At 43.5% G+C, this 15,381-nt stretch overlaps 1 protein-coding gene across 3 annotated transcripts in view; it reads left to right on the top strand.

Moving 5' to 3' along the window:
* Positions 1-774: 774 nt before the first annotated feature.
* The window catches only part of TSPAN12 (tetraspanin 12), a 38,767-nt gene continuing 24,160 nt past the window's right edge, over positions 775-15,381 (top strand). The window contains exons 1-7 of one of the 3 annotated variants that reach the window (XM_027639854.1): positions 775-878; positions 1,244-1,380; positions 1,697-1,805; positions 3,801-3,842; positions 9,014-9,113; positions 13,916-13,998; positions 14,622-14,757. In XM_027639854.1, the coding sequence (XP_027495655.1) occupies positions 859-878; positions 1,244-1,380; positions 1,697-1,805; positions 3,801-3,842; positions 9,014-9,113; positions 13,916-13,998; positions 14,622-14,757 (627 nt within the window). In that variant the 5' untranslated portion in view covers positions 775-858. Of the gene's footprint in view, positions 903-1,243; positions 1,381-1,696; positions 1,806-3,792; positions 3,843-9,013; positions 9,114-13,915; positions 13,999-14,621; positions 14,758-15,381 lie in introns of all 3 variants that reach the window. The other 2 variants (XM_027639857.1, XM_027639856.1) reach the window with 2 other exon arrangements.

Below are 15,381 nucleotides of genomic sequence, written 5' to 3'. Positions count from 1 at the left end.
GGCACTGAAACAGGTTGCCCAGGGAAGCTGTGGATACCCCATGCCTGAAGTGTTCAAGGCCAGGCTGGATGGGGCTCTGAGCAGTGAAAGGTGTCCCTGTCCATGGCAGGAGGGTTGGAACGAGATGAGCTGCAAGGTCCCTTCCTACCCAACCCATTCCATAATTCTATGAAAATCCCAACCTGATCACCAGAAGCACACACACTTTAATGGATTTCAGAGGAAGAATGATGATTTTTTTCAGCTCAGTCGTGGCATCTCTAAGTACCATGCACATTACTGAGCAAATCAACAGCCATTTTGCTTAAAAAAATAACTGCACATTTTGGCCATTTCTGTAATAATATATCTCCAATATGGTTGTGCTTCGATATTTGCTGTTTAACGGTGGGGAGCGGGCGCCGTGCTGTTAATTGACCAGATTCAGGTTCGATGTTGGTAGAGTTTAATTTCCGACGCAAAAGCGCTGAAAACTTGTGTGATGCCCCCGAAACCTCGCGAACGTGCCACACTGGGCCAACGTGCCACGAGAAAGGGGCTTTCGTGTCGCTCAGCTCCGCTCAGCCCATTGCTGAAGATCCTCCCTGAAGGAGCAAAGGCCACCAGCCCCGCAGCAGCCCCGCATGAGGGGCACGGCTCGTGCGGGACCCCCGCCTCCGGGGCTGCCCCTGCCGCGCTCGGCAGCAGCCCGGCGGCGCTAGGGCCGCGCGCTGACGCATGCGCTGTGTTGCCGCGGGCTGTGGGAGCGCTGCGGGCGGGGCGGCGGGGCCGGGGCAGTCCCGGGACCGGACCTTCTCCCGCGTCCGCTGCAGGGCATGGGCGCCGCGGCTCCGCGCTGGGCTGCCGCGCCCCGGCCCCATGAGCCCTCGCCGGAGCGAGTGAGTGCGGGGGGCGCCCGGGCGGTAAGTGGCCGCTGTACCCCGGCCGTCCTCTCTCCCCGGGGCAGCGCGTCCCTGCCGGGCTGGGAGGGAGCCGGCGCCCTCCGGGCCGTGCCTCCTCTGCACTCAGCCCCGCTCTGCCGCTGGGGTGGCCGGCGGGTTCTTCCCTGCCCGCAGCTTTGTTATTTTTACGCGAAAAGCTCGCCCGTCGCTGTCTCCGGGCGGAGCGGGAGGGGAGGGGAGGCTGCCAGGGTCCCCGAGGGGCGCGGCCGGTCCGGGCTCGGCGCGGCTCTGCCGCCTCCACCTGCGTGCCGGTCCCTCGGCAAGGCGGACTCGCCGGTCCCTATCCGCCTCTTCCCCTGCAGGGTGCCGGCGGCCCGGCCTCGGGAGGGAGGATGTGGTGAGAGGATGGGGCTGTGTCCCGCGGGGGCTCGCCATGGCCAGGGAGGACTCGGTGAAGTGCCTGCGCTGCCTGCTCTACGCCCTCAACCTGCTCTTCTGGGTGAGTGCAGCGGAGCGGGCCGGGCCGGGCCGGGCCGGGCCGGGCAGGTGCCGTCCCGGGGCCGCAGGGCGGGCACGGCCGGCCCTGTCCGCGGGCTCCCCGCGCTGGGCCGGGGCAGGAGATGCCGCCTTCGTGCCCTTTTGGCCCCGTGCCAGGCAGCTCCCGTAAGGGAGTACTGATCACTGGGGAGGCAACAAAATGCCTTTGGAAACCAACCGGAAGTAAAATTGGATTAGTGTTCGTTACATGCGTGAATTTGTGCACCTGTAATATGTAAAGAGGGGAATATTCATGGGTGCTGTGGCTTCCTGACTAGGTGAGTTTCAGAGGAATCCTGTGACCCGAGATGAACTCCAAAAGCAGTCTACTCTGCCCAGGCCTTGCCCGGAGTCTTTTTTCTGCATTCAGTGGCCAGATCCTAACTGGTAGGCAAGGCCCATTTCTTTTGTTTTGAGGATTTCAGTCAAAGCTGTATTTATAGCAGCAGGGTTTCTTGCTCTGCAGCACAGGTGGATGTGATCAACACTTGTTCCTTAAACTTTCAGAGCTCTGAAGAAACAGCAAGTTGGATATTGCTGAGAGTCCTCACTCACTTGCACCAAATGCAATCTCTTTCACCTGAATAGTTGAGATTTGTGCAGGATAAGGGTAAGAGGGCAAAAGGCGTAACATCCTACACCTGTTCACAATGTCTTACTCCTGAAGTGCTGTAAATTTGAATGATGCAGAGATAATACATGGGCTGGGACCAAGCCTAGTTTATATTAAGAGTTTTTTTTCCACCTGCACTGAGCTCTGGGGTCCTCAACAGGAGATTGACCTGTTGGAGTGAGTCCCAAAGAGGGCCAACAATTTGATCAAAGAGATGGAGCACCTCTCCTATGAGAAAACGGTGAGATAATCAGGATTTTTCAGCCTAGAAGGAGAAGGCTTTGGAGTGACCTAATTGCAGCCTTACAGTACCTGAAAGGAGCCTACAAGGAAGATGGAGAGAAATTATTTGTAAGAGCATGTAGTGGCAGCACAAGGGGGAATGGCTTCAAACTGAAAGAGGAGGTTTATATTAGATATTAGGAAGAAATTCTTTACTTTGATGGTAGTGAGGCATGGGAACAGGTTGCCCAGAAAAGATGTGAACTCTCCATCTTTGTAAGTGAAGGCCAGGCTGGATGGGGCTTTGAGCAACCTGTTTTAGTGAAAGGTGTCCCTGCCTATGGCAAGGGGGTTGGAACTGAGATGAAGTCCCATGACTACTGAAAATTAAGTGGGGATCAGAACATGAATGAGAGAAAAAACTGTCAAACAGTATTTTGAACAGAATGGTACCTTTTATATAATGCAAGGGATCTGAAAATCTGTTGAAAGTATGTAGCTTTGTATATTGTGTTTAATAGAGATGAAAAATAAACTATTTCCTTACTGTGTGTAGGAATAAAACCCCTTTAGTAGGAGATGAGGAAAGCTTTTTTATTAGAAGAAAAGGATGTGTAATTATTTCTAGCATCATCATAGTTTTCAGTGGATTCTGTACAAAATCTACAACCCTATATTTTCTTTTAAGATGAAGGTTGCCTGGGCTCAGCTGACCTGAGTACAGCTTTGGATTTTTACACGTATTCTGGGAGACTTGAGTGAATGGACATTTACATGATTGAAAACATCACGTCCCGCTGTTTGTCTGTTTCTTTCCTCTGGTTTCCGTGATGCCTAATTTGAGCTTTCCTCAACAGTTCCCATTTGCACTTTAACTCACTGCTGTCTTTGTCTCCTTAAGCTTCCTCTGCTCTTTTCCCTTGGTCTCTGTGCTTGTTGCCTGCTGTGTCTCAATCAGATGTATTATTCAGGAACAGCTGCTTATAGCTGAAATAGACATTTAGGTGGTACCTAAATTACACATGAGGTTATACCTTCATGCTGTGTCAGTTATCTGGCGTGTGTTGATGGGAGGCTTGTTGCTGGAGCTGAGTGCTTCATTTTTCAGTCCTCCTGCCCTTATCTTTGGAGGGGGCTAGTGTGTTGGGTAGCAGTTCCTCTCTAGGAAGATCAAGGTCTCACCTGGAAGATTTAAATGTGTCTGCCCACTTTACTTGAATTTTAAGTTCCTTTCCATGTCAGATTGCTCTTTTCTACTTTTCATTGGTTTTTTTCCGTGTGTTTTTGTTGTGGACCTCAGGCATGGAAGTACACATCACCTTTGAACTTGTCAGAGGAACAGCACTACTTACTTCTGCAATGTGGTGCTGCTGTTAACTTTGTTCCATCTGAAGTCATATCTAAATTTGGTTTAAAGCATTCATTGCTAGAAATGATTTCCTATTCTTTAGATTTTGTTGCCCTTTTAATAATGATGTCTCAGATCACCCTCACCTAGAAAATGTGATATTTTTGTCTTTTTTTTTCTTTTTACCCTAGTTGTATAGGATAAAGGATAAAGGAGTCTGTTGTGGTATGACAAGTCACAGGTAGGAAAATGGCAACTTCTTGATCTTTTCTCTGAAATACAAAAAATGTCTGTAATTAGTCTTTCTAGCTGAGGCCTGGACACTGGAAAGTGTACCCAGGCAGTTAAGTGAAATCTGTATAGTGGCGAAGTGTGTGATTATGTAATTAAATAGTACATGCCTATATAGCAGGTGACTTGCACCACAGATGTTGCAAAGAATTAAATCCATTTTCCATAATGTATGTAAAATTAAAGGTGTTGGAACTCAAATGAAAAATTGACCAGTTCATTTGGAGTCCTCTGCATTTTGCAAAGCAGATGAATGCACTGGTTTGTTTAAAATCAAATAAACAAGTGAGCAAAAAAACCCTGAGTCTGCCAGAACTGTGTGTTAAGAAATAGGATGTGTGGTGGTTGGGTAGTTAAATGTATTGCAGTTACATCAGATTTCTTTGGAGGAATGAGCATATATTACCTCTTTCTGCTCCCTACCTGGTTCTGTTTGGATGTGTATTTAACGCCTGAATATAAATCTGCTATCAGCTGCTTGTTGTAGTGAAAGCTCCCATATATTTTCCTCTGTCAGAGTTTGAACCTTCTTCTATTCAGTTTAGTGGAAGTTTTACTGCTGCCTTTTCTGAGTGTCATAGCATGACCCACGGGGCAGAGTTTTCTTGTGAAAAGTTTCTCTGGCAGTAGGTGTTTATCCACTGGTGTGGGCATGGGGGCAGTGATCTCCCCTGGCCACTGCTCTTCCTTCCATTTGGAAAGTTTTACTGGTTGCTTATGTTAGTGCTTACTTGGATAAATTCTGGCTTAGGTTATGGGCTGGATGTCAGGAAGTTCAGATTAGATCAGCCCCTTGAAAATGTGCAGCCATGTTTCTCCTGAGCATGGTGGGTTCTGTCCCAGTGGGTCAAGACAAGAGTGATGCTGTGATTTCAAGATTTTTACAGACCTCCTGTTTTGAGACATATACGTGTAATTCTCTTCAAGCGTGATCTTGGAGGTTTTATGGTTTCTCTTGCTTCTTCCTTCCTTCCCAAAGGCCATTGCCTCCAATATCCTGTTTAATATCTTTGCTGATGATCTGCATGAGGGGATTGAGTGTACCATTAGCAAATTTGCAGATGACACCAAGTTGGGGGGGAGTGTCGATCAACTGGAAGGCAGGAGGGCTCTTCAGAGGGATCTGGACATGCTGGAGAGATGGTCTGATTCCAACGGGATGAGGTTCAACAAAGTACCAGGTCCTGCACTTTGGCCACAACAACCCCATGCAGCGCTACAGGCTGGGGACAGAGTGGCTGGAGAGCAGCCAGGCAGAAAGGGACCTGGGGGTTTGGATTGACAGGAAGCTGAACATGAGTCAGCAGTGTGCCCAGATGGCCAGGAAGGCCAAGGGCATCCTGGCCTGTATCAGGAACAGTGTGGCCAACAGGTCCATGGAAGTGATTCTTCCCCTGTACTCAGCGCTGGTGAGACCACACCTTGAGTGTTGTGTTCAGTTCAGGGCCCCTCAGTTCAGGAAGGATATTGAGGTGCTGGAGCAGGCCGAGAGAAGAGCAACAAGGCTGGTGAAGGCACTGGAGCACAAGTCCTATGAGGAGAGGCTGAGGGAGCTGGGGTTGTTTAGCCTGGAGAAGAGAAGGCTCAGGGAAGACCTCATCACTCTCTACAACTACCTGAAAGGAGATTGTAGCCAGGTGGATGTTGGTCTCTTCTCCCAGGCAACCAGCAGTAAGACAAGAGGGCATGGTCTTAAGCTCTGCCAGGGGAGGCTTAGGTTGGACATTAGGAACAAATTTTTGACAGAGAGAGTAATCAGAAATTGGAATGGGCTGTCCGGGGAGGTGGTGGATTCACTGTCCCTGGAGGTATTTAAGAAGAGACTGGATGTGGCTCTTAGTGCCATGATCTAGTAACCACGACAGTGTTGGATCAAGGGTTGGACTTGATGATCTCAGAGGTCTTTTTCAACCTGCTTGATTCTATAATTCTATGAAATGACTTCAAGCCTGTTGATAACATGCCCAGTGGCTGTGTCAGTTCAGTGTTCGTCTGAAAACAGTGAAGATGTGCAAACCACATTCTTTGACTTTTTAAAATCATGGTTTGTGGATCCTGACTGGAATAAGGTGACATTCTCTCCTTTTTTCGCTGTGATGGTGTTTAGCAGTATGTGTAACCACACGTTTTGAGAAAAGGACTGCTTTCTTCTCCAAGCTGGGCTTGAAGCTTTTGAAGTCCTGAATAAAACTGTGCAGGAGCGAGTAGTCACTGTCTAGTAAGGTCTAACTGTCAGGCTCTTAAAAGAGAACATCTGAAGTAAGCTTCAAAGCGTGTCCTGTGTGCAGCTGTCCCAGTGTGTGTATGATGGGACTGCAACATTTGTCATTGCCAGCCTGGTGAGGACAGATTAGTACATGTGAAGCTCCTTAAGATAACGTAACAGAACTGGCTAATCTGATCATGAATACTGCTGAAAAACTGAAGATGCAAATGGTTGCTGCAACACGCTGTTGTCTTCATAATTTGGTTGCTTTTGGAGCCTACCGAAGAAGAGGTATGACAGAACTTTATCAGTCAGTCTGCTACCATCCTTGTAGCTTATCCAGAGCATTGCTTGAAAGTTCAGCTGTGTGCTGTTTGGAAAGAAACTTCTTTTACTCTGCTCAGCTGATGAGCTGTGATGTACCTGTGTGTGCGTGAGAGGGAGGCAGGCAGGAAGTGTTGTTTATAATGCTTTCTGTCATTTTTGACCTAAAGTCTGCTTAGCTGTAAATAATTCATAAGCAATCAACTGAAAGCCCAAGGCTCTGTTGTAGTGGTTCATCCTGTTTTATAATGGACCAATGGATGTACTGCCCTTACTGCTCCAGAAGAGCTCTGGTTTTGTGGATGCGAGTAGATTGGTACTTTGGGAGGTGCAACTTGCAGCAGATCTTGAAAGTTTTTTTTCTCCTGAGGTGGAAATAAATCTGTTGTCAGTGCTCTAATTGTTGTTAAGTGACTGACCCTGATAATAGACCTGATGATGATACCCTTCTGGAAGCTGTTTTCAAGGTCAGTTGAATCATGTATCTAACTGCAAGATGTCTCTTTTAGAGCAGGGGAAGTTCCAGTTTCAGGACTTCTTTGGTTTTCTAATTTCATAAGGGTTTTTTTGACAGTGAAGGAATATCCTTCAGATTAAATCCTACAGTTAACATTGGTTTTGTTCTTCTGCAATCCTCACGTATAGATGGGCATCACTTGTTAGTGGAATTTACGAGACTGAGAGATCCAACTTTATTCTGTTTCATCTTACACTCTGTAACACTGGTATTTGCAATATATTACGTTTTGGACAGCCTAATAAAAAGAGGAGAACTCCAAAAATGCATGATTTGGTGTTTCATGGTCAAGACTTTGCTAAGCAGATTATCTTAGTGATGCTTGAGAGAAGACCTGTTCCTACTGCTTCCTATTTTTCTGTTCTTAGTGGTAATAGTGGTCTTTATTATATCTAGATAGTGTGTGTCATGACTTGGAGAAATTTAGTTTCCATAGCTCTACAAATATATGTTACGCAGTTTGAGACTACAGGATCTTTCCTTCTGGTGGGGCTTAACTGTATGGGCAAGCTCCTGACACTGTTCCTGCTCAGTAGCAGTCATGGATGTAACATAGGCATTTTCATTAATTTTGAGCACTGTATAACTTGTCCTCACAGAAGCCCTCTTTGCCGTACTTTGCAATGCTGCCATTGTTCTTCTGCACTTCACTGTGGTCTCTTTCCCAGCTAAACCACCTTGGCAAGCATTTGTGCTTGGACAGACCTTCAGTGGCAGAACGTGGTCAGCCTGTAATAATGGATGCTGAGTACAAGTAGCCCCTGGGGATTATGGTAGAACAGGAACTAGCAAATGGTGCTGAATACAGGGAAAATTCAGTCTCCTGGCTGCTTAAAGTAGGGGATTAAGCAAAGCAATAGCTTTGAGAGGTACGGATCTGTTTGACTTTTAATTGCAGCTCAGCCAAATGTGTTCTTTAAAAAAAGTTAGAAATAGTTAAAATAGGTGACCCAGATAGTGATAGTGGAAGCAAGTAAAAGCAGTGCAATTTTTTTGTCAGTTTTCTCATTTTGTAAAAAACAGCCAAGTGACTTAGTAGGAAAAGTGCAGGAAAAAGTCTGTATAGACTTTCTCTTGAGAAAACTGCCAACTTTTTTTTTTTTTTTTTCTGGTAAGCACGTGAGGCAGGAGCAGCTGCTGTTGTGTTGCTTGTAATTGAGGATGACTGTACTGTAGTGCCTTGGACAAATCAAGGTTGTAAGTTGCAGATGACTGTGTCATGGGTGGTAAGGATCTCTTAACCGATGATTAGTAGTGTCAGTGGATGTTTGAGCCGAGCCAGTGATGTTGCCACTGCCTAGGGATATGCTGTTTCAGTTGAGCAGTGTTTAAGCTTTCCTTCACACGAGCAGTACCATCTAATTTCAATCTTGTGGTTGCAGCCAATAAACACTTCTGGCAGGTGGTGGAAATCGATTTGCATTTATCTTGAATTTCTGTTTGTGAACAAAGGGGGAAAAAATCACATAAAATGTAAGAGGAGCAAGCTTCCAGTTAGTTTTGCATTTGTTCTGAGTGCTTTGCACACTTAAATCTTCTAGTTTTGCCTATGTGCACCACTTGAGAATTCAGAACAAGGGAAGATGAGTTGTGCAAGGAAGTAGTAAGGATGGTTGGAAGCAGTGATATTGTATTTTCTGGTTTTTCCAACTTCAAATGTAATTTTTGTAATTTTTTTGCCTAATTTTTCAAATCTGCTGTAACATGAGAAAGAAATGAGTCTTTCCTCCCTTGTATGGAACCAGATTCTGCGTAGAGGTTGTTTCTGTTGCTTTTCAACTTCCACTCTCATTGGTGGGGTTTGTAGATACTTGGAATGAATAGAGTTCAGGACAATGTTTAAGTTTAAATGATAAATAATATCCATTGAAACAAACACTGCCTGGATGGGTACCTGTAGCACTGTAAATCTGTCCTGAAAAAGAGTGGCTTGATATGCTAATGGAAAGGAAAAAATAAACCCACACCCCATCCCAATGTTAGAAATTACATGAATATGCTTTTAATTGGCATTCAGAAATCTGAGAACCTCAGACATTTTTTAGGTAATCATCACAACTAACTGTGTCCACAGAGTTGCCTCCACCTTGAGAATTATGCACAAAGCTGTGCTGACAAAATTGGAGCCCATAGCTCAAGGGGAAGAAAAAACTTCCAACTGTATGCTTATACTGGTAAGCCATGATCTTCAGCAAATTAGGAAGGTCCATTTGGACTGTAGATACTTGTGTATTTTTTTCCTTTAAATTCACATGGCTTTCTGTAGAAGGTAGCTACTGAATTATTCATGAATCCCTGGGCACTGCATCTGTACCATGAAGATTCTCTGTCATCTCAAGAGTCTATGGTAGACACTAGACAAGGCTCATAGGAATAGGGTTTTAAATATCATGTAGCTATTTCCCGCATTCCTATAAAAATGCACAAAATTAAACTGTCCCATAGGGGACAGGGAATGTGTGATTTATTTAAAAATACAGGTTCATTTTAGTCGTCTTTGTGTGCTCGTGTGTATTGACGTGTAAAACAGAAAACTTAATTGATAAACCCACGACACTGTGATGTGTAGTCATGTGGATCATAGGAAATACACAATTTTTTCCCTTTTCCAGTTATACATATATATATATGTATGCTGGGTTTTAAAGTAATTTGCCTGCATCTGGGAGATTAACTACTGTCCATGAATAAAAGCAAGCTCTTACAGAAACAAAATTAAGAGTATATTGTGTATATGGGAAGGCATATCAGCTTGATGGTGATGTGTGGCTTGTGATATGATTGGGACACTTGACCTCTGAGCGTTGCTGTGAATTACCCTTGATGAGCAGCACATGCCTCTGCCTCCCCAAAGGCAAGAGATCTCTTGACAGTGAGATGCTTACTTTAGAGGGAAGAGTGGCACAAGTTACATCCTAACAAGAAGTGCAGTGCTTGGGTAGTCACAGAGAGGATGGATGAAAACATGCATGCACTTCTTTTCCCCGCTTTGCTTTTAATGTACCCTTATAGTACACAGCTCAGAAGTTGTTGTGGGTCTAACACACAATAGAACTGTACCTCAACCTGTTTGCATGTTTGGGCTCTTACTTTCTTTCTGCTGTGCTTGCTCTAGGAGCCTTGAACAGCTAGCTGCTGGAAATCTTGCTCTTGTGCCCCAGGAGTGTGACCCATCACCAGCCTGTCGGTGCTCCAGCAGTTGCCTTACTGCAAAGTGTGCAAGTTCCAGGCCTTGCCAAACGTGGAGCTGGTTGTTAACTTACTGTTGCAGCTGTGCAAGCAAACTGGATTCAAAGTGCAAATACGAATGTGCTTCAGCTGTTTGCAAGTGGGAGGGGACCAAGGCATAACCTTGTAGGAAGCTTAGGTAAAACTAAATGTTGGCATGTCTGTAGAATAAATAGTGCATTAATAGGGAGTCGGGGATTTTCCTTTTTTGTATGCTATTTATTCTCTAAACATTTAAATGGTTTTGCCAGATAATACAGAAAACCAAGACCTCTTGTCCCACCCTCCTCTGCCCTTATCCTCTGTCCCAAAAAAATGTAGTTCTCTGTTTATCCAGGGATCTGAGTTATCTGTGTTTGTTCAGTGATCTGAATATTGAACCTAATTGTGAAAATCCTGTGAAAGCATTGCAACATGGTCTGTTCATGACCTTGTAGTGATTTATCCCCCCCTCCCCTTTGGTAAGTCACAGCTCAGGTTACCCAAATCAATTTTAACTGGAAAATTTTCTCAGGGTTTTTTTTTTAAAACTGAAATAAAAGGATATATTCTGATTAATGTTGTCATATCTTGGAAGTAATTTCCTTGAAGCTGGAAACCTTTTCATGCAAAGCAAGTTGCTCTGTAGTGCTGCTAGTCAGCATTTTGTTATGGGTACCAGAGCATGGCCTGAAGTTGTATATCCCATCTGTTAGAATAAAAAGAATGGTGTGTGATTTTTAGTATGGGAATTACTTTTAATCTTTTCTCCAATTTAATAATTTGAAAAAAAAAACCTCCTAAAGTCTGAGCCCAACAACCTGCATTGTCAAAAAGGAGGGTGTTAGAATATTTGAATGAAAAAAATGATGAAAGGATGAACGCAGGTGTGCAAACAGCAACAACCATTGGTCTTGCTCCCTTAAAGACAGAAATCCATGTTCATGTATTAATTGAAAATGGAGATTTATTTTCCAGTTTAGGTATGGCCTGAAAGACACTGTAAGTAGGACTTTCACAATAATGGCTTAAAATATATACTTAATGAATAACAGATGATTTTATGTTTTCATTTTGATGCATAAATTATGGAAGAGAGTTCCAAGGACAATCAAACTGTGCTTGGAAACAATTGCTCCTAATAGTTTTTGAGTCTAGTGTTGGATATTGTAATTAAATTGTGTGAGAAAGCCTTAGTAGCTTTAAAAACTTCACGTTAGCAATAAATTTTAAAATTTAATATATTATTGTGTGCATACTGCTCATATATAAAAATATAATTTATTACCTTTGTTTAATCAGTGTGAAAATATGTTTAAAATAGTGTGACAGCAGGCAGTTTTGTAAACTCTTCAGTGTCATGTTGACGGCTATATAACATACTGTGACAGTTCAGAATTAAACCCACAGTGACTTGTGCAGCCAGCTGCAACAAATAAAACATGTTTTACTGCATACTATCACATTATGCTTACAGCACAGCAGGCTGACTGTCATCAGAGGAGCTTGAATGAAAACTTTTTGGTGAAATGATGTAACTGCTAATGTGAGAATTATCTTAGTAGTCTATTTGTCATAAACTTGTGTTCTTTCATATGATTGCTTGATACAGATTTCTAACTGTATTTTACCTATGAGTTAGTTACCAAACAATGGCTGAAGTAAGGGCTGCCAGATTTTTGGGACCACCTTTTTGCCATCCTTCAAATGAACCAAAAAGAACTGTAATCAGGATCTTGCCCCCCTGCCCAGGACTCTTTGAAAATCACATGGCAGTGAATTGCAGTGATGTGCCTGCTGTTCTTTGCTGGTAGGTTGGATGCACACCAAAGTTTTTGGGAGATTGTTAGTTTTCCTGCCTACTGAGTGCCTGGGCTGAGTTGTGCTGCTGGTGTTAGTGTAGTTCCTGTGCTGTATGCTGAAGGTAGTTATAAAGTGAAGTAACTAAATTTATCCTAAGTATTTTATCATAGAGTGGAAGTGTGGGCTAATGCTTTTCTGTGTGTATCAACAGGCCTTGCAGTGAGATGTGGAGGGTTAAAAATGTTTTGTGTTGCTTTTTGACCATAAGAAGGTTGACTGTCTGCGTGTAGTCTTCATCTCTCATGTTTTTAACTGCTTGTGTCCTGTGTTTGCCTAATGGTTTCTTCCAAGGAGATAGCTAGTTGTTAAGGAATTTGTCTAGGACAAGATTGCAGTCATAATCTTTTCCTTCTTCCTGCAGCTTCCTGCAAATAACACAACAGAAAATGTTCTTTACTGTTCCACCAGCCCAAACAGACCCCACAGAGCATAAAGAAGATGGGTGAACGCAGTAGACTTGTTTCTCACATTAGCTTTCCAGACTATGCTTGCAGCATGCCAAGCACTCAGGGCTCTTGCTGGCAGTGCCCGGAACCAAGACAGTGCCTGTACTTTGTGCACCAGATCTGAGAAGCAGGAAGAAGCTATGGGCTAGCTACTGGGTCTTCTTGTGAAATTTTGAAGGCAGAAATAGCCTGCTGTGGGCATGCTGCGAGCACAGGAGCTGCTAAGGACACAGAGTGACTTTTCCTGTGTTAGGTTTGAGCCAGTTAACTTATTCTTCATAACAACTTCAGGGAAATATGAGGGCATGTGGGAAGGTAGATGTTGAAGGCAACAGACGAGATTAGCACTTCTAACTGATTTAAGAAACTCTAAGTATAATGCTGAGGTGTCCTGTCATACCCCTATACAATGCACAAACACAGTAGTATTCAGAAGAATCAGCATGCTTAGGTCTCCCTCTGTCAACTAGACTATGCTTCTCAGGTCTTATGTCTTTTAGGTTCAGGCCCTGAGCTGTGGTTCAGGTTTAGGTGCCCATGTGAGATTGAGTGAAGAGTGCCTTGTCCTCTAGCAGTACCTCTGCTACAGCATCATCAGAGCTGGTGCTGTCACAGCACAGCAGGTTCTGAACATGTTCAGGTTTGACTTCTCAGGAAAATCCGTGACCAGAGCCCCAGGTGTGCTGAATTGTACAGTGTTATCACATGACAGAAATCTGTGTCTGCTGAGGTGGTGGCAATTCTAGGTGGGTTGAGTCTCGGGGATTTACATGCTGTGGGAGCAGTCTTGGAAAGAGTGTAGTGGCTTTATGCCTTTGAAGTGCCTGACAGGTCAGGTACCCCCCAAATGCTTTGATGGTGTGGTGTTTATAATTGAAGCATAATGAGTTTTATTGTTATTTTATGGTTCAGGAAACTGAGACAGAGCATTCATGGAGTGACTAAGTCTGAATGAGTGAGAGAATCAGATTCTTCTACATTTATCCCCAAGATACATTGACACACAGGAGAGATTTGTCAGTACTGTTGTATCCTGTATAGGGCTTCGATTTTTCTTCGCTAGCTATGTACCTGAGCATGGCTTCATGGTTTCATGCAGATGGGTATCACTTGTGAGCCCTGAAAGAGTCACAGATTTTAGCAGCATAAACCATCCCTGTTGTTTCTGTGGTAGGTAGTGCAGTGGTGGGACAGGAGCCAGGAGGACATCACTGGGTGAAAGAGAAGGTATTCCAGACATTAATTTTGCATACTGAAGAGAATATTATTGTCACTGGCTCCCTAATACTTAAGTAATAAACCAGGTCTGAGCATGTAGCAGTACAGTTTTGGGGGCAAGATGCTGTTCAGATAAATCGATGCATGAAAGCTGTTAGTGATGACTGATCTCTACTTAAATTATGAATGAGCTTGCAGTTTGTTTTAAATGCATGACAAATAACTCAATCTTTTCTTTTTAGTTGATGTCCATCAGCGTATTAGGTGTTTCTGCTTGGATGAGAGACTACCTGAATAATGTTCTCACTTTAACTGCAGAAACAAGGTAAAGCTTTAGTTAAATCTCTTAATCTGCGAGGGTGACTGATTGGGGGTATATGTTGTTATTCAGTATGGCAAGTTTCCTAATTAGGATTTGTAGAGTTAAGAAGCCTTCAGTTAAGCTATTGTTTTGTTGAAAAGTGTATTTTTGCCACCATTTCTGGCATCAGTTGAAATTAGAAAAGGGAGAAAGGTAGGAATTCAGTCCTTTGCCTTTCTCTTCTGACAGGGATCAATTTTTGACCCTTTGACAGCATGTAACCATATCATATTACCGTTTAGTTTTGAATACTTTATTCAGTCCAGAGATTTAGGAATTCTGTTAGCTTTATTACAGCAGTGCTTATGAGCCCTAGTGATGAAACAGGGCCTCATTGTGCTGCTTACTGTGCAAGTGCAGGGCAGGAAGACTGCCTTTGCTCTAGAGAGATTTTGGACAATGCATTACTTTCTGGTACCTGAATGCAGCATTTGACTTTAAAACCATGTAGAAGAGATTGCGGTGAAATGTGTAAGGTGCTGGAAAGAACACATCTGCTACTTTTTAATGGCTATACTATGTTTTTCTTCTGTATCATTTTTGTGTGATTGTGCTTTTTTTTTGATTATGGTTCTGATTGGTTTTAGGGTGGAGGAAGCTGTCATTTTGACTTACTTTCCTGTGGTCCACCCGGTTATGATTGCAGTCTGCTGTTTCCTCATCATAGTTGGAATGCTGGGGTACTGTGGAACAGTGAAAAGAAATCTGTTGCTCCTTGTCTGGGTATGTTTCGTAACTTCTAAAACCAGCTAACTTCTACTTCATTTCAAGCGCGTAAGAAAGGTTTTAATCCACAGGCATTAGATAAATAGTGATTATTTTTTATTACCATATTGAGTTATGGTATCGGTGAGGAATTGTAATTGCAAAGCACACAGTAGGAAAGAATTTATTGCCTGGGCTGCATTATGCTATGACTGAAAGACAAGCAGTGTCTCAGTTGCAAAAATTCACTTCATTTAGTAGAGAAGTTGCTGAAGGGAAAAATAACTCAAACTCTTAAATACTGGTAATTATAGGAACTTGAGTCAGAGAACTCTGAAATAAACCCTTATGCTACTGTTTTAACTCATAGCTGTGCAATAGCTATCTAACTTAAACTTTGCTTTATTACCACAGTTGATTATGTGTGTAAAGTAACAGCATTTGTAGCTGATAAAAGTTAATTCTGACTGTGTTCAGAAGCTTTACCTTCTCTTACGTGGATGTGGAATTTTGCACTTGCATTTGGTTGTGAGCAAGTTTAAAAATAAATTCCAGGTACCCAACTTTTTCCTTCAGTTGGAGGCTACATAACAGCTGACAGCAGCTGAAAAGCAAGTCTCTCCCGCACAAGGCTCTATGTTC

This window comes from Corapipo altera, unplaced genomic scaffold, assembly GCF_003945725.1.
Source record: "Corapipo altera isolate COAL_440 unplaced genomic scaffold, ASM394572v1 1b, whole genome shotgun sequence".
Classification (NCBI taxonomy): Eukaryota; Metazoa; Chordata; class Aves; order Passeriformes; family Pipridae; genus Corapipo; species Corapipo altera.
The sequence above is the reverse complement of the archived record's forward strand: the minus strand, read 5'-3'. Positions and strand labels throughout refer to the sequence as shown.